At 34.0% G+C, this 20144-nt stretch overlaps 1 protein-coding gene across 2 annotated transcripts in view; it reads right to left on the bottom strand.

Annotated features, from left to right (window-relative positions):
* Positions 1-20144, bottom strand: part of Pik3cb (phosphatidylinositol-4,5-bisphosphate 3-kinase catalytic subunit beta) — a 69677-nt gene that overhangs the window by 33057 nt on the left and 16476 nt on the right. For both annotated transcript variants that reach the window (XM_015486755.2, XM_048794222.1), the window contains exons 4-9: positions 17473-17724; positions 16004-16100; positions 11024-11154; positions 8299-8349; positions 4542-4730; positions 1004-1125 (exon numbers count right to left, since the gene is read on the bottom strand). In XM_015486755.2, the coding sequence (XP_015342241.2) occupies positions 1004-1125; positions 4542-4730; positions 8299-8349; positions 11024-11154; positions 16004-16100; positions 17473-17724 (842 nt within the window). The remainder of the gene's footprint in view (positions 1-1003; positions 1126-4541; positions 4731-8298; positions 8350-11023; positions 11155-16003; positions 16101-17472; positions 17725-20144) is intronic.

Here is a 20144-nt window from a genome sequence, read left to right as displayed (position 1 = left end):
ATATGGCACGGTACAGTGATGAGTTCCTACAGACCCAGACATTTAGGAAGCTGAGATAGAGGATTATTTGAGCCCAGGAATTCAGGGCCAGCATGGACAACACAGTTGAGACTCTGTCTCAAAAAAAAAAAAAAAAAAAAAAAAAAAAACCCACATTCATGTAATTTAAAATGTACCCTATTGTTTTATATGTAATTTTATACATATAAATATGTAGGAAGAAACAAAAAACTGATATACGAGGATACATCAAATTCACGATAAGTTGTCTCTAGGAAAGGACAGAAATAATCAAAACTGGGCCAGAAAACAAGGACTTCAACTTTATATTATATTAGCCTTAAAAACAAAACAAAACAAAAAAACCCCACATTTTTTAAAACACCTGTTATACGATAGTAACATGATATCTTAATTTTGGGTATTAGACTGTGTTACAGTGAAGAAGAGTTACAACGTGCTTCTCTGCTATCCTTTGAAAAGCCTGTTTACATATACCTGGTCTATGATTGGCATCTGGGTATTAACTCTCCAGAAAGGTTTCTACCACCTAGTGGCTTGCTACACCTAAATTCTTTGTGTAGTGTGGTCTGTGCTGCACTGTTTCCTTTGGGGAGTCTAGAAATTTGGGACATGGTAGGCTGATAGTACTTATATGACTAGCACCCAATAAAAGCAGCAGCCAAAAACTCTCAAGTTTTCCTTGATTCCTTCCTTCCCTCCTTCTCTCCATTCTTCCTTGCCTCACACTTAGTAGGCAAGCACTCTGATGCTAAGCCACACCCTACCCCTTCTTATTTTGAGATAGGGCCACACTAAGTTGCCCAGGCTGACCTCAAAGTTGCAATCCTCCTGCCTCAGCCCCTCAAGTAGCTGTAATTACATGTATGCACCCACACATCTGGCTGGCCTTCTTTATAATGAGAAATTCAAAGAGGCATGCTCTTAACTACCCACCCTCAAGTTAGTCCTTGCCCCAAAGAAAGCCACCTGTAAGAGATACCTCATCTGTCGCAAGCAGCCCACAGCATATTCCCGAACATACTGATCCGGATAGTTGAAATCCAAAAGCTCCAGAGCATCTCGAGGAGAAAGTTTAGGCCATATCTGAAGCAGTGCCTGAAGCTGTTTAAAAATTGAAACTGGTTCAGAAATAATGGAGGACAAAAGCAACGTACTTTCCTTTGGCATACAGGAGCACACATATGGGTCAACTATTAATGCACCAAAAATCTATCCTGGTTAATATGAACTAACAAAGATTGATCTCAAAATATTCTATAATTAAGTTTAAAAAACAAACAAACAAAAAAACTATTTAGTACTTACCTGAAAATTGAATAAGAAATAAGATACTGAATATATGGATTCTAAAATCATTAACTATTACTCAAGGACAAAAGAAGGGGAAAAAGTAAATGATTATGAAACATTTAAAAAAAAAAGTAACACTTAAAGGTAATATTCAACAAACAAATATAAGCTGCAAAACTCAAACTAATGAAAGGCAATTTACATTTAAGAAGTTTACTACTAATAATATAAAACTAAAAAGAAATTTATGTTTAACTCTTAATTTTAAAAAAATATCACTTTACAAAATCGACACTGGTGCAGAACTATTGTTTAGAATATAGTCCTTAATTCAAAGAAAAAGATCATTTACAAAACTTTATATTGATCATAACATGTTTAAATCATAATTAATATAATGAAGCCCTTTTCCACACTTCTTCTGACTCTCCACTTTTCAAGGTGTTAGATTTACTGAGAAAATAGTTTATATTCTTTTGGTTGGGGAAGGAACCAAAACTCATTCTTTCTTATTCTATTAACTCTTTTATCTACTAAAAGTGGGCACAGGGTTATAAAATTATGCTTTCCTATACTTGCTTACACACAGTTAATACTCAACTATTAAACTACACTGCTGGCTTTCTTCTACCAAAATGGGAGGAACTTAAGTTACACCTCAAAACAATGCTTCACACTTCCTCTTAGGGATCAGAAAAGCATGCTAAATTCCTGAATGTAAAAATTTCTGTCCTTAGAGGTCAAATGAATACTAAGCATAAACTAGTTCATTTCATTTTTGACAGTTGATACATGAAACCTCTAAGACATCTTAAGAGTACATCAAGAGGAGCTAGGAGTGTAGCTCAGTGGCACACATACAAGGTCCTGGGTTCCATCCCCAGCACTATCAAAAAAGCAAAAACAAACAAAAAAGGAGTACTAGAAACTTTTCCTATTGTGATTCCAATGAAATAATGATTCATTTCTTGGATATATATACATAGCTCAAGACACTATCTATGAGACATAAGTAAATGTGCAAACTTAAAAAAAAAAAGGCTTAGATCTTATTTTCCACCATTAATGGGATTCAAAGAAAATTAACCTTCAGGGCTGGGGTTGTGGCTCAGTGGTAGAACACTTGCCTAGCATGTGTGAGGCACTGGGTTTGATTCTCAGCATCACATATTTTTTTTTTTAAAGGTCTATTGACAACTAAAAAAAAATATGTATTAAAAAAAAAAAGAAAGAAAATTAGCCTTGAATTTAGACAAGTGGTTAGAAGGCAACAGTGATTCTGGAGCAATTAAAGCTATCTAAATAATGTAAAATAGTTCCTTTTCAGATTAAATAATGTTAATTTTGTCTAATCTAGAAACACTCTAATAAAGGCATGTACAATAATGTAATTATATCATTCAAAAAAACCTTTAGATGCTAGAAGTAAACTGAAAAGAAAACATTTCCACGTTTAATAAAAGTAGTAAAACAAAACTAAAGACTTTAAAAATAAATATGATTAAACTGGGCATGGTAGCATACACCTGTAACTCTAGTGACTCTGGAAGCTCACAAGAGGAAAGAAAGTTACAGGCCAGCCTCAGCAACTTAGTGAGACACTGTCTCAAAATTTAAAGAAGGGAGGGGCGTGATGGCGCATGCCTGTAATCCCAGCAGCTCGAGGGAGGCTGAGACAGGAGGATGCCGAGTTCAAAGCCAGCTTCAGCAAAAGCGAGGCACTAAACAACTCAGTGAAACCCTGTCTTTAAATAAAATACAAAATAGGGCTGGGGATGTGGCTCAATGGTTGAATGCCATTGAGTTCAATCCCTGGTATCAAAAAANGAGGGAGGGAGGGAGGGAGACAGACGGATGGACTAGGGATATAGCTCTGTAGTAAACTGTCCCTGGGACAAATCTCTCATAAATGACTCCCCCCCCCAATAATATGATTAAAATAAAAATACAATTTTTGGAATCTAATACTACCATTCCTTAGGTATTTAATAAATTTTGTGTTCTTTTCTCTAGTTAAAGCAAACAAAAATGTGTTTTTTGTATTTTTTTGTATATGTATTTTTCACTAAAATTTTTAAAGCCATTATGATACACTGAGATCACAGAGCTAGAGAAATCAGTTAAATTCAAAGAAAATAAACAAATTTCATTTTTTAAATAGGCAAATTTATTTGTTCTGATTTTAAAAATCACTTCAAGATTCTTTCTATTGAGCATTGGGGGCCATATGACTCTAAAAGTGCCTTTTTTGTCTGTGGGAGGAGATATTGGGGATTGAATTCAGGGGGCACTTAACTGCTGAGCCACATCTCCAGCCCTATTTTGTATTTCATTTAGAGACACGGTCTCTAAATTGCTTAGTGCCTCACTTTTGCTGAGGCTGGCTTTGAACTCTCCCATCTTCCTGCCTCAGACTCCTGCACAGCTGGGATTATAAGCGTACATAACCGTGCCCAGCTTAGAGTACTTTTTGATAGTCTTGATGATTATATCAGGGAGCCCAAATGTGGCTGCTTTTCAAGAGCAAAACATTTCCCCTTCTCTATTCTGCCTGAATGACATATTTATCTATGTTTAAAGTTACATATTTATCAATACTACCCAATACATGTGAATGTTAAGACTGAATTGAATGGTTTAACATCAACCTCTACAATAGAGCTAAATTAACTTCCATGATAGTGGTAATTTTCAAACAATATTCATTTTAGAGCAGTCAGCTGGATTTGGTGGTACATTCCTATAATCCAGTGACTGCAAGTTCCAGGACAGCTTTTATTTATGGAGACACTGTCTTAGGGTGAAAAAAAAAGTAAAAGGCTGGGCATATTGCTCAGGTGTAAAGCAATTCTGGTTTGATCCCCAGCAACACAAAATACATACATACATTCATTCACACATAGGGGTTCACTGAAGAAACTGGCAAAGGTGCCCAAGACCTAGAAAGTGCTTCTTTTCATAGGTGACTACCCCAAACCAATGTTTTGGTTGTCTTTAGTGAAAGATACAGCAACTCTATCTAGAATCTGGGATTTTTAAACCTTGAAACTTTCTGGTCCAATATATAAGGATGGACCAGAGGACTTAAAAGTTTAAAACTTCAAAATTTTTCTTGAGGAAAATTATCCAACATATGGAAATCAACCTATAAGGAAAGGACACTTTATATAAAATTAACAAAGAAACATATGCACCCAAAAGGAGCTATAGAAATGATGTTTTGTTACCTGAGCGACATCTTCAAGTTTATTCCACTTGATCGATAGGAGTAATTTTGGCAGTGACTGTGGGAAATTCTCTCTGCAGTCTTGACGCAAAGTCCAAATAAGATCCATTTCATTCTCACACAGCTGCGACAAGGGATCCCTGTCCAAGATTTCTTTCAGTACAGCAAGAAACTTTTTTCCACCTCGACTCTACAGGAGTAAAATACTCATTACAGAATTTAATTATGCAAATATCACTGGCAAACATTCAGCAACTCTATATACGAGTTTATACGCACTTATGACGTGAAATACAAATACATAAATCCCTAAAAAGATACAAGTGGATAAAAAATAAAAGTGGATTCATTTAAAAAGTTTTAATTTCTCAATGTTAAATTTATAAGCTAAACATGAAGAATCAAAGTAGCTCTAAAAAAGGAAAAAAGAATAACATTTAAAAAAAATCTATGTGCAAACGCTAGGTGGCAGGAGTGCATTTCGGTTAAAAACCAAGTTACTCATTATTTGAACAGAATTTAAGATGACCCAAATGTATAAGGTAAAAAAATAAAAGTAATAAATAGATGTCACCTGGGCTCAAAATCTCTTTAAATGAAGAACTTTCTGTTAGGGTTTGGGTGCAGCTCAGTGATAAAGTGCATATGAACTATGTATAAGATATGGGTTTCAATCCTCAACAACACAACAACTCCCCAAAACAAAACAATGTTGTTGCTAAAACTAAATATGATACTGTGTGCCTGTACAAATATATAACAATGAATCCCACACAATGCGCGCGCACACACACACACACACACACACACCAAACTGAGGGGGAAAAAACCTATTTTCCTTCCCAATCCCTGTAAGAATATACTGAAAAAAAGAAGACAGAGAGGATGAAGGTGAACAGGAGGATCATCTGAGCCCAGGAGTTTGAAGTCAACCCAAACAACACTGAAAGACCCTGGAGGGAGGTGGGGCAGATCAAAAGCAGGTTAAATACCTTAATAAGGTGATGATAAATTTGCATAGATCCAATTAACCATATGTATACATAATTCAATAAATGAAACTACCATCATCTTATTAAGGAACTTAACCTGCTCTTCATACATATGTGTTTATGTGTATATATACACACATATATACATACATCTACATATGTGTATAATGCCATGAAAACACAGTTCTCTTCATCCTCTCATCCACAAGCCCAAATAGTGGCACTGGGGATGTAGGCCAGTGGTAATGTGCTTGCCCAGTGAGCACAAACTGTAGACTATATTCAGCACCAGGGTTGGGGAAGGACCCATAAAGTATAAAATATGTTGTTTTGAAAATAATAGCCAAAAAGAGCCCTAGGAAATGACAAAGAGTGCCTGACACCAGAAATGTTTAAGGAGAGAATGCAGAATGCAGACAGGACAAGAGATCAGATATTCTAAACCCATGTAGTAGTGAGAATGCTATGCACACAATCCTTGGGGAGCTCTAGCTCAGAATCAAGGCATTCAAGGAGTGGGAGGGAGCCACTGGCAATCACAAAGAGGACCACTATGGGACTGTAGATAGTCAAGCATGCTCCTTTCTCTTTCTGTGCTAAGACGGAACAGCTATGGTATCAATCCCAGATTTAGGTGAGAAGCATGGGTATTGAGCCCTAGGAAGTCAATTGATTCCAGAATGCATGGAAGTCCTCTCATTTGGGATACTCTAATTCCTACAGTTACTTAAGACACATTACAGGCAGACAACCAGGAAGTCTCTCACTAGTCAAGAAAAACCAACATAATGAAAGTACTTCTAGGAATTGATCCTACAAAATACACAGATGTATGAAGCAGTATGTACAAAATAATCATTGCAGACGTTTTAATAGAGAAAAGCTGAAAATAAGCAAAACATCCATCAATAGGAATATGTATGTTGAATAACTAATGGTTACTAATAAATATAACTACAGAATATTGAAGTATGTGAAAAATGAAGACCTATTCATGCTAACATATCCACAAAGTGTATTAAATAAAAAAGATAAAACTATGTAAAAATGATCTCACTTCTTAAAATGGAGGAAAATAAAGACATTTACACTAAACTTAATATTGGTAACTACAAACTTAACTCTTTATACAGCTCTGGAGAGAAGAGCACACAGAGGTTATAGATAGAGACTTTCATTTTTGGTCTATTTCTTAATTGTACTACGTACCTAAATTTATCTATTTGTGTGTGTGTATATATATATACACACACACACATATACATATACATACACACACACACACACACACACATACACACACACCCAAAGATCTGAATAAGATTACTAAATCAGTATTCAGGGAACCCTCTGATTAAGTAAAGTACAAGATTGTGGCAGAACTAGTGAAAATTAATTCAATACTCTGAGGTTCAAGGAGCAATATTTAGTGTAACACATGGATACTAAAGAGGCATTAGAACCAAGACTTAACCTAAAGTTAAACTGTAATGACCTGTTTTAATAATTACCTGACAAGTTGGTAAGTGTATACCAGTATTAAACTTTTGGTACATTAAATGAGAATTACCTTTAACCTTCTTTTTTTGCTTTTGTTTTTCTTTCCAGCAACTCTTAGAACACAAAAATGATAGGGGAAAAAAGATGAGGGGGCAGGCAGGACTCAGATCCTGAAGTCCCAACCTGACGCAGAGCCTTTCTAAACTGGTACTCGTGATCCACCTTCCTGGGTAAAGCATTAATATTCAAAAGACAAAATTTAAGCTAAGAGACATTAATATGGAAGTAGTAAAAGGGGACTTGCACTGTGAGATTCTGAGAGATTTCATGGCAAAGCAGAAAAGAGCCTAGGCCAGATACCCCTCCAACTAGTAAACATCAAGCAGTGCTTTGATACTCTGAGAATGAGAAAAACATACATAATTATCTCTATTTGGCTTCCTAGACTCTATATCATTAATATTCTATGTGTAAAATGGTTTTGCTGAAGACACTTAAAAGTTGTTATGTGAGACCAAGAAAGGTGAATATTAGGACAGAGTTCAAACAAAGTCTTAAGTTATAAAGTCAAAAAACTTAAAGATCCATTCTGTTACTTTTTCCTGTAATGGGATGGCTTACTTTTAGCCATGCATCTGATGGCCCAACTAAAGACTGCATTTCCCAATCTGGCTTGCAGTTTGGTTATAGTTGTGAGATCTGGCCAATGAGATGGGAGCAGAAATGAAAACATACTAACAATATACCCTCTAAATAAGACTGGGGCATGGCCTCTAGTCTCACTTTTGTGTTCCTGAAGCCTGTATCATAGCAAAGTAGGAAGCTAGAGCAGAAATATTAAATTATGAAATGGGAACTGTATGCTAAACATGGCAGAATTTCAAAATGGAAGACATATAGATCTTCACACCACTTTCTTGTCCTTATAACACTTGCTTTGTTTCACAAAGATAACAAACAGTCTCCTTGTTCAAATGAGTAACATTCACTAAGAGTACTGTTAATCTCCAAGGTGCAACAACATCCCTTAGAGATGGCTGAACCTGCACTTACATTGCAAAATGGCTTAGTAACTGTGCACAGATGGTCCACAAACTGAGCTGCCATTTAATAAAACTCAAGTATATGCATACTTACCCACACTCACATACTGTTCTTGCATATGAGTTATGGTCTTCCACAAGTTCACTACCATATGAGATGAAGGTACAAAATAATGCATACAATTCTATAAGAAGACAGTCATTTAAAACTCTTGATACTTACTGCTACATTAGCACTATCACTGCTTGCAATCTCAGCTGCCTTTTCAATAATCTGTTTAAAAAAAAGTTTTAAAGTTAAAATTTGATTCCCATATTCATAGAATTTTAAGTGTACATAACTATGCCTGTACTTAGATTATAAGAGACTACATTATGGTCTGGAATTTCTGCATTTTACAATGGAAACATGAATTTTAAAAGCAAAATGATGCTTCCCAAGTGCTTCAAACCTTTGGCAACAGGGAAACAGTGATATTACTGTAAGAGACTGCAACTCCTAGGGGACATTAGGATTACCTGTAGGTAAAATAAGTAAATATATAAGTACATACATATGTAACACTTTTTTGGAAATATAGATAAACGAATTTTGGTTAAAAAATGCAAGTGTTTATAAGAGTCACTAAATATAGAACAAGTTCTTGTCATTTCTCCCTTTTCGCCTTAAGTAATAGATACCAAAAGCAGAAGTTGGGCTAAAGATATAGCTTTAGCTCAGTAGGGAAGTGCTTGCTGAGCCCTGGGTTTGATCCTCAGCACCAATACCAAATAACAACAACAAAACAAACAAACAAAAAAACCAACAAGGAAAGTAAAAATAATGACTAGGGAAAGCCTAAAAATATTTTTTAAATTCATTAAGTTTAAAGGGGGTGTTCAATCTCGAAAAGAAGGAAACTCACTGGTCTAGTGGAAAATCAGTGGATAAACAACCAGAAGATCCATTTCCTATTTCTGAGTAAATAATTTATCTATGTTCTCATGTATAGCATGATAATTCCCATCCTATTTCATAGGGTTGCTGTGATAAAGTGAGATTATAGTTATTAAAATTAAGCAAGAGCCATAAAATTGGCTTGAAAAGCAAAATGTATGCAAGTGGTTACAGCAACAAAGTTAAATAAAAAGAATAGGACCTATGGGAACTTTTGCATTTTACATAGGTATTGCTTATTTTATAATAACCATATATAATTGCAAAATTAAAGGAAAACCAATTAAATGTAAATGTATTTATACATATTTAAAAACTAAAATCTTTATTCCTAACTGAACTTCTTCAAGACAGCCTTCCCAAGAGACTAGAAAGGCAAAGGAAAATTTAGTGACCAGTTATGGATGACTATGGTCAATAGTCAAATATATTTTAAAAAAACTTGACCTCTCGGGCTGGGGATGTGGCTCAAGCGGTAGCGCGCTCGCCTGGCGTGCGTGCGGCCCGGGTTCGATCCTCAGCACCACATACAAACAAAGATGTTGTGTCCGCCGAAAACTAAAAAAATAAATATTTTTTAAAAAAATTCTGTCTCTCTCAAAAAAAAAAAAAAAACCTTGACCTCTCTTAAAATCTTAGATTAAATCCACTTACATTTACATGGGATGCTATATTTGTAAAAATGCTTCAAAAACCATATCATTTGATCCCAAGTAAATTATAATTGACTGTTGAATACAAACCATAACTGAACACAGTAACAATCATTATATTAAATGTAGCATAAGCAGTTATAGCTTATGGAGAAATTTCTATCCATGGTCAACTAAAATCACCACAAAAACATAACGGATGAGTCAAAATGTACTTTTTTCTACTTAATGCATACTAAAGTATATGGGTCCTACCATATGTGGGATTTCAATTATAAGAAACACAAAATTTAATTTGGTTGTAAATTATCAGTCAGAAAAGCATTCTTAAAGGACCTGAAGTGAAAAGTTACCTCTTGGGTAGATAAAATCAAATTAAAGTGAAAATGAAATAAAAAACACCGAATTACATAAATTAAATGTATATAATACTTTTAAAGCATCTCCTTTAGTGTTGGGGATGCAGATTGGTGGTAGAATGCTTGCTTATTAACATAGGTGAGGCTCCTGGGTTCAATGCCCAACACCTCCCATGTGAAACAACAACTCTTCAGGATTTAGTGTTAAATATTAAAATGTAATTAAGTTTAATGTGGATTAATTTGTAATACTGTTTAGTAAAACATCTTTAAAGGCAGCTTATTCTCAATTGGATTAAGAAAAAAAGAAACTTGCTTATTTTTTGAGAATTGGTTCAAAATTTCTGCATAAAAATCCACATCAACCATGTCTGAAACAAGGATGCCAAACCTGAAGATAAGAATATGACATCTTAGCTCTCTGAACACAAAAATGATCAAAATCCTATTTTCAGTCCTCACCAGATAATCTCCTTATCCCTAAGACATACAGTTCACATACTAAGGAAATATATTTGTAAATGGAAGTACCTATGTAGACTCTATACAAATGCTACCTTAAGAAGTCCTACAAATAGTAATATTCAACATAAATAATCCAGTGTTTGAATATCAACTCTAAAACAATAGTGATTTTGTCTTTAATCTCTGAATCAACATGTTAGATATGTTTCACTGAACATTTTATGTGTTCAGTTACATATTAATGTATTTATGGCCTTTTTACATTGAAAACGATTTTAGAACAATTACAATTTTGTCACTTCATAACTGAGGAATCTGAACTCCAGAAACCATGCCTTACTTGGTCAATGATATCACCAGAACTCATAGGGCTTGCAGGTTCCATGCCATGCCTTGTTACTGAACCAAACCATTAACTCATGTTAAGTTTTAAAGCGAAGTAGACATGTTGAGCTCAAACTGCAAACATACAGAGCCAGGAAATAACACTTTAAATTATTTCATGCACAATGGTCCTCTAAATAATTAGCTTACCTTATCGAAAGGAGGGTAATAATAAGGTTGTTTTTTATTCTCTGGAAATTTAATATGTAAAGCTGTTGCATTTTCAGTATATGGATTTGTCTGAACAGTTCCCATAGGATTCAACATTTCTTCAAGTTCATCTAAAACATGCAAATAATTTTGATTCTTAAGAAACATTTTCAAAACTAAACAAAACTAAACAAAACAAAACAAAAACAAAACTGAGCCAGGCATAGTGGCACACGCCTGTAATCCCAGCAGCTTGGGGAGGCTGAGACAAGAGGATCTCAAGTTCAAAGCCAGCCTCAGCAACAGCCAAGGTACTAAGCAACTCAGCAAGACCCTGTCTCTAAATAAAATACAAAATAGGGCCGGGGATGTGGCTCAGTGGTTGAGTTCCCCTGAATTCAATTCCTGGTATCCTCCAACCCCAAACAAAACTGTAAGGTATTTCTCTCATGTAAATGACACAAACAGACAGTACTGTCACTTAAAGTCTGGCAGATGGTTCTATCAACAAGTCTCTAGCTTTCTATTAAAGCTTGGAATAAAGTTTCTGTATGAGTTTGTACACATCTTTAAAATAAGAAAGTTAACAAAAATCAGTAAATACTTTACCTCCTTCTTCATATTGAATAAGGCTTCTTGACTCTGAAAAAAGCTTAACTGGAAATGCTCTCCCTATATCAAAATTAGGTAACCCACAGAAACCATTTTATCACCGCATGTGGACTTTTCGTTACTTTTCTTATTAGTTATACATTATGACAGTAGAATGCATTTTGACATATTATACATATAAGGAATATAACTTCCCATTCTTCTGGTTGTACATTATGTGGAATTACATTGTTGTGTACTCATATAGCACACAGGAAAGTAATATCTGATTCATTCTGTTCTCTTTCCTATTCCCATTTCCCCTCCCTTCCCTTAATTCTCCTTTATCTCATCCAATGAACTTTTAGTCTTCCCTACCCACACCTTACTTTGATTTGGCATCTGCATATAGGAGAAAACATTTGGCCTTTGGTTCTTTGGGATTGGCTTATTTCACTTAGCGTGATAGTCTCCATTTCCATCCATTTGCTGGCAAATGCCATAATTCATTTCTCTTCATGGCTGAGTAGTATTCCATTTTGTATATGTACATTTTCTTTATCCATTCATCTGCTGAAGGACACTAGGCTGATTCATAGTTTAGCTATTGTGAACTGAGTTGCTATAAACATTGATGTGGCAGTGTCACTGTAGTATGATGATTTTAAGTCCTTTAGGTATAAGCCAAAGAGTAGGATAACTGGGTCAAATAATAGTTCCATTCCAAGTTTCCTGAGTTATCTCCATATGGCTTTCCAAAATGGTTGCAACAATTTGCAGTCCCATCAGCAATGTATAAGTGTACCTTTTCCCCCACATCCTCAACAGCATTTATTGTTACTTGTATTCTTGATAATTGCCATTCTGACTTTAGAGAGACAGAATCTCAGTGTAATTTTAATGTGTTTCTTTAGCTACTAGAGATGTTGAATATTTTTTTCATCTATTTGTTGACAGATGGTATTTCTTCTTCTGTGAAGTGCTTGTTCAGTTCTTTTAATCATTTATTATTTGGGTTATTTGGTTTTGGGGGTATTAATATTTTTTAGGTTTTTTTTTATTTCTTTATATATCCTGGAGATTCATGCTCTGAGGTGCATGGTGGCAAAGGTTTTCTGCCATTCTGCAGGCTCTCTCTCCATGTGAACCTCTTAATCACATATGATCTGGTTTTCACGATCACTACAGTATCCACGCTGATATTCAAAGAGTCAATGACGTTCCTCTTGTCAAATCTACATTGTAATGTTCCCTTTATTTCCTGCAACTCCTAATACAAATAACTTCTCTGGTGTCTCTGCAGTACTCCTTCCAAGTGGTACTCTTTTTACCTTACCAGTCACATTTTTCCTTAAGATACTCCTTCCTTTCTTCTCCACCAACCTAACCATGGTCCATTCATGGATTTGTACATGGAATCTTAGGATTGCAAGAAAACCCTGAAGTTCAGATAATATAACTTTCTAATTTAACAGATAAGTAAACTCCAGATGAGAGAATAGAGTTAAGAGTACAATTTTAGGTCTCCCCTCTCTAAAGTAACATCTGTTTTCTTATGATTTTTTATAACAGTTGTTCTTTCTGTATGTTCTAAATAAAATAAAATTAAAAAGTCCATTCTTTCTAGACCTAATGTCCATAAAGTATGTACACTTGGAATGATTTCCCAAAGACAGAAAATGTTGCCAGACATAGTAGTGCACAACTATAATCCCAGCTACTCAGTAGGCGGCAGGAAGATTCCACGTTCAAGATCAGCCTCAGTAGGTTAGTGAGAAGCTGTCTCAAAATAAAAACAAAATGGGCTAGGGGTTTAGTTCAGTGGTAGAGCATCCTTGAGTTCAATCCATAGTGCCAAGGGGAAAAAATGGGTAGGAAAACTATAAATTTCAGTTCTTTAATCTTTTGTTCATCTTATTTAAGATTTTCCAGTCTTATAGATTCAATTTTTACCTTGATGGAAGCCAATTCTGATTATTTATACACTTTCAGAGTTGATTTATCAGTAAATTATAATCCCACAGTTGTGCTCTCCAGCAGCATTACACTAATTCGTGCATCATTTGAAATCAGATAGGACATATCTGAACCTATCTGAAGTCAAATGTAGGGTTTTAGTACTTTTAGAGTAAAAATTGGTACAATTTCTATTGGAGAGTAATTTATAATTATTGAAATTACAAATGTATTTACTCTTTGACTAAAAAAAATCCACTTCTGGGAATTTACTTTAGACATATATCTGCACATAGGGCAAGGTTATTCATTTTATTATTTTAAGTATCAAAAGCTAATTCTCATAACAACAACAAAAAGGTAATTCTCTATGCACACTGATTAGAAAATTCTAATTTGTATAAGAATAGGGACAAAAATAGAATCTACATTTGTATTTCCTAGTGTACATACATGAAGAATTCTGGAAAGATACAAAAAAAACCCAATAAATGTGATTATATAGCTTGCAATGAAAACCTAGGGACTTTGGATGATAGATTATTTGTAGTTGCTTTGTTTCTTGTTTGTCTCTGTTGGAATAAACATGACAATTCTAGAGCTGATACAGGCAAAGCTAATTCTGTTCATTTATTATTTTTATCATACATTTTCTTAAGAGATGAAGTCAGGTTCAAGGTAATGCTAAGTTAATACCATCAAAATTTATCATTTTCATTGATAATAATTGTCAAGTTGTTTGTAGATTCTGGAGCATGTGTGAGAGTAGGATTTTCAAGAAAGTATAATTTTCGCTCTATTGTGAAAATATAGCTCATCATCAGAAATGTGTCAAATACTCACAGTTCTGTATTTGAGGAATAGCATGATTAGTGAATATTACTGGAAGCTTAAGCAGCAGAGGGTAGATAAGATACACACAAGTGCTTATTTACATACACACACACACACACATATTATATTGCATATTTGGGGGGGAGGGTTTACCAGGGATTGAACTCAGGGGCACTCAACCACTGAGCCACATCCCCAGCCCTATTTTGTATTTTATTTAGTGACAGGGTCTCATTGAGTTGCTTAGCGCCTTGCTTTTGCTGAGGGTGGCTTTGATCTCATGATTCTCCTGTCTCAGCCTCCAGAGCTGCTGGGATTATAGGCATGTGCCACTATGCCTGGCTTGCATAGAGTTTTTAAGTATCAGAAAATAACTAATTATCAAAAAATAATTTATCAGGTAGCAACTCCTAAAATAACATTTTCAAATGTCTGTCACAAAATACTCTAAAAAATCTAATAAGTTAATAAGGTTGCCAAGTGTGGTGGCGCAAACCTATAGTCCCAGCAACTAAGGAGGCTGAGGAAGGAGGATTGCAAGTTCAAGGCCAGTCTCAGCAACTTGTAAGGCCCTAAGCAACTTAGCCTGTCTCAAAATAAATAATAAAAAGAGAGCTGGGGATGTAGCTCACTGGTAATGTACCTCTGGGTTCAATACTCAGTACACTCCTCCCCCCAAATTCCACAATGTTACCAAACACATTAACAAACTATAAAGACAGAAAATGAGAAATAAAAACACTATTATAAATAAAAACTTGACATTAAAATTTCCAAATTTTGAGTAAAGCAGTATAGAATAATGGAAAGAGCAGTCATTCATTCAAATTCTAAGTGTGGACCAATAAGGCAAGATTGACTTATACTTTGTGATCTTTACTTTACTCATCAGTAAAAAGATAATAAATTATCTATCTCATTTGATCAGGGGTTTTTAAGTAATATTTGAGAAATGCTATGGAAAGGACTCTACTTACCTCAAACTTTTAGACTAAAGCCAATTAATAAGGGTTTTTATTACCTATCCCATTTTAGTAAATGCTCCTTCTACTAGTTAGTACTAGTTAGCACAACTAGAAACAATAAAGGTTGTAAGACATTCTGGGCTGGGGTTGTACCTCAGTAGTAGAACACTTGCCTAGCATGTATGAGACACTGGGTTCGATTCTCAGCACTGCATATAAATAAAATAAAGGTCCTTGACAACTAATAAAATGTAGAAAAAGAAAAGAAAGACATTCTTCCTTAAGAGGATTTTTTTAAAAAAACTATAAAAATAAAATATTTTCAACTGGGGATAAAGCTCAATGGTAGAGCACTTGCCTAGTATGCGTAAGACCTTGCATTCGATCCCCACCACTAAACTAAACTAAACATGTTTAAAGCATAGATTCATTGAAATAAAAAATATACTAAGAATCAAATCATTTTATGAGTGTGTATAAGTAATCTATGTAAATCTGTTTTATATCACAAAGACACAAAATGACAGTTTATTTACTAAAATACAAAAAGAGTGAATCATAAAAGATACAGTAACTAGTCAACAAACCAAAAGCTAGTAACTCTTTAACACTAAGGATTAGATGTAAATCTTACCAGGAAATGAAGACCAGCTGTGCAGTATTATGTCTCCAGACCTCAGCTGTCCTTTAAAGTCAAAAACCATGGTATTTACCCATGCTACAGGATAATGCTGTTGAAAAAAGAAATCAATGAATAAATATGCTAAAAATGAACTTCAAGGTGTGAACATGTTTATGCCCTTTGTTTCAATGTTAGTTCTAGAAATTTCTGAATCCCCAAATGATTTCCAAAAAAATCACCCTAAATGAAAACAAAACATTATCTGCCAAAATGTTTAACACCTTTATAATGGCTAAGGAAAATCCTAAAAACAAATTAATATACCACAATAAAATAGTATATTCATAAAATGGAATATACCCTATAGAATCTTTGAAAATGATGAGGAAATTTTAATGATAAAAAAAATGAGTGCTATAGTATCAGGTTATGCGTTAAGAACTTTTAGCTTATATAAATCTTAATGTGGGAGGAGACAATGTCTCTATGGTTTGTAGAATTCATTTATATAGCCAAAAAGGAGACACTGAACTAGTAGGGCTTTAATGCAGACATTTGAAGATTCATGAATTTGGCCTTGATGTATCAAAATCCTCATAAATACTCAAACACTTTGAGAAAAATCCTGAAGATAGAAATAAAAATTAAGAAAGTTACTTTATGTGACTTTTTAGTCATTAAAATTTATTTTTAGAAGAATATATGATAATAACCAGAGGAAATGCTTTACATTCCCATGTTAAGAAAAAAAGGACACAAATTTTTATAAATAGAGCGATTAGATTTTTAAAAACATAAAATTCATTCTTACTCCCCCAAAAGAACTTTTTTTAAAAAAAGAAAAAATTGAAAGACACTTGATTAAAAATACGAAATAGGAGATGAAAATATGAGAATAGATATATCAGCCTTTATTTAGGATTTAAAAATCCAAGAAGGTCTGAAAACTAAAATTTTGTTCATAACTAATGTGACAGCAAAACTGGCCAGAGATGACAAGAAGCTAATGATAGTCTTTATTTGCCACATTTAGCATGAATATTCATATATTTTACTCCAAATACTGATGTGTTTCACTATATATTTGTGCCTTAGACCTCATAAAGTATGTTGAGTGAGGTATGATCTCTGATCTTTCTAAAATACACAAAATTGTGAATTCTCAAATATATCTGGCACCTGGAATTTTGATTAAGAGATTGTGGACCAGTTATTTTGACATATCTTCATTCTCTTTTATCTCTATCTTCCAAAACATATTATACTTGTCATGAAACACATTATGAAATTTACTAAAATAAATTTGCCAAAAGAACATGAATTAATAAAGCATAATCATAAAGATTTACTGACTTCTTGAAGACAGGTCTTAGGGACCAACACTAAATGATATAATTTAACTTATATTACTCAATTATTTCAAAAAGTTTTTAAATTATCCTACTGTATAAATAATTTTTCAGAAGTTAGAATATCATTACCACTTTCCCAGCTTTCCTGATGGTCTGATATTTAGAGGGATTTATAGTTTTTGTTGATTTCTTCGTTTTCACTTTATCCAAAACTGCATAAACTGCAAGACATAATCGAGCCATTCTTGGCAAGTCACAAATATTAATATCAAATTCCAGTAATTCATTCCAAATGTGATCATTTTTCCCTGATATCTCTGAGCTTACGATGGTTTTACACAGGAGCTCGGTACCATGAAAAAGACCAGCCCTGACATGAACCTGTAATGGAGAGAAGAAAACAAATACAAATCATGAAAACCGTACTACTGAAACATCTCTTCTCTGGAGAACGAAGAAATGTGTACACCAAATTATGGAATGCCTGTTTCTCTGTAAGTCCATCACACTGTGATTGATTAGTAAGCTGTTCACTCAACTAGGCTTAGTTTAACTTGTTTTCATTAAGTAGGTAGAGCATCTACAAAAATCACATATTGGTCAAAATGCCAGGGGTGTTGATGGTTTAAACAGTGTTAAAGAAACAAACATAATAAACATAAAAACTACTCAGACGCTTAACTACCACTAACTTCATTTATTTGGGGTCTTGTCTGACTCTTCTGTATATCTGAGAAAGAAAGGAGGAATGAGAAGGCTCCAAAGCTTCATTTTACTTCTAAATAACCTATGATTTTGTCATTATAAGTCAAGAGCCAACTAAGATATTTTATCTATACCTATGATTATCCCATATATCACTGTTCTTCATTTTTGCCCTAAAGGCTCACATTCAGAACATATATAAAATTTCTCAAAAAATTTTACTCAGTCACTTGTATATATATTTTTAAGTTATGACCTAATTATCTTCAATATAAATGTGAGTGGCAAAAGTAGAACTAAAAATAAAGAAATTGCCCAATGATACACTTTTAAGATCAAAAATAACTAAAAACACATCTTAACAGGAAAAGGATAGCTTGCTTTATAAATAGTATTAATTTTATTTAATTCCATCAAAAATCATCACAAAGGATTGAATATTTTAAAATCATTAAAAGTTTGAAAATTGGGCTGGGATTGTGGCTCAGCGGTAGAGCGCTCGCCTAGCCCGGGCGGGACCCGGGTTCAATCCTCAGCACCACATAAAAATAAAGGCATTGTGTTGTGTCCATCTACACCTAAAAAATAAATACTTTTTTTTAAAAAGCTTGAAAATTATTTAAAAGCTATCAGAATAACTGCTGAAGCTGTGTTACAGGTTCAGGGAGGTCTATGAACTATTTTATGAACTTCTCTGTATTTGACATTAGAGGAAAAAAACTTCTCTGTATTTGACATTAGGGAAAAAGATTTGCTTACAAGTAAAAGAAGAAAATCGATTACTCCAAACATGGATGGATTATTAAACAGTAAATATTATAGTAACAGGGATTACAAAGGATTACTAAAACACTTGTAAACACATCCTTAGGAATTTATATCTGAACATATTAGTGAATTCTCTTCAGCTTCAGAAAAAGGGGTGTTCCCTCTATTCAAGTCTCTGGACCCCATTGTGCTCCAACTTCCCAAGTACTCTAACTGTGCTCCTTTGTCCTCAACATTGGGAAAAGTTCCCTCCCCTGCAGGCTAACTATGTGAGTTGATATTAAACTCAATCAAAAATCATCCCAAGAAGCTAACATAATCACCTGCTTTGCACTATGAAGAGAATGGCACCTGTTATCTATTTAAACACTCTCTTTCAGTCCATCATGAAATATATATAAAGGGAATACAGATTTATGATATAATTTTAAATGAAGAATGAGATAAATCAAAATACTATTAAAAGCATGTTCACACTGTGACGATGTGATGGAAAAGAATATGAATAATAATTTATACTAGAATGACTTGTCATCACTTAAATAACCTTTGATTTTATGTTATCTTTAAAATATTTTAAAAATAATATTCTAGAAAGTATCATAAAATATCTATATGCTCTAAATTTAAAATCCTCTATATAGACAAAATGCCCAAATCCGTCCAATTTAATGAAAGCATGAATAAAAACAGAAATTATTTTTTGGTGTTATGGTACTTTCCCATGTACTCAGAAATGAGTTTAAAAAATCTAAAAGACTTTTGGTTTTAGTTTGTAAAGATGGTAAGGAACATTATAAAGAAGGATTTACACAACAACACTTTTAGGAAATCTTTACATCCACCTTATATGCTATGAGTATCTATGAGAACACTAACAACACTAGCATTTTTAATAGCCAACATAGACCACTAGACAGAACAGGAATGAACTCCCCCGCACCCCAAGAGGGTCTTGCTATGTTGCTCAGGCTAGTCTTGAAAATCCAGATTCAAGAGCTCCTCCTTCTGCTTCAGCCTCCTATGTATCTGGGTTTACACATGCATACACTATCACACCTGGCTCAGAGAAAGCATTTTGACATGCGTTTCATTGCTCCTTAGAAATACTTTATTGTGTAAATAAAATTCAGCTGCTTATGTGAATCATACAACAAGTATTCTCTCCAAAGCAATTAAGAAATAGCCATCATCAGTCTGTATCATTTCTAATGAACTCTTTAAGACTGAAGAAATGATCAATTTCACAACATATGACCAAAAATTTGTATGCCATTATGTACTCAACATTCTGTTTCCTTTATTTAAATGAAATTCACATCAACTCC

Source organism: Marmota marmota, unplaced genomic scaffold (genome assembly GCF_001458135.2).
Source record: "Marmota marmota marmota unplaced genomic scaffold, marMar, whole genome shotgun sequence".
In the NCBI taxonomy this organism is placed as follows: domain Eukaryota; kingdom Metazoa; phylum Chordata; class Mammalia; order Rodentia; family Sciuridae; genus Marmota; species Marmota marmota.
This window is presented reverse-complemented; position numbering and strand designations above follow the sequence as displayed.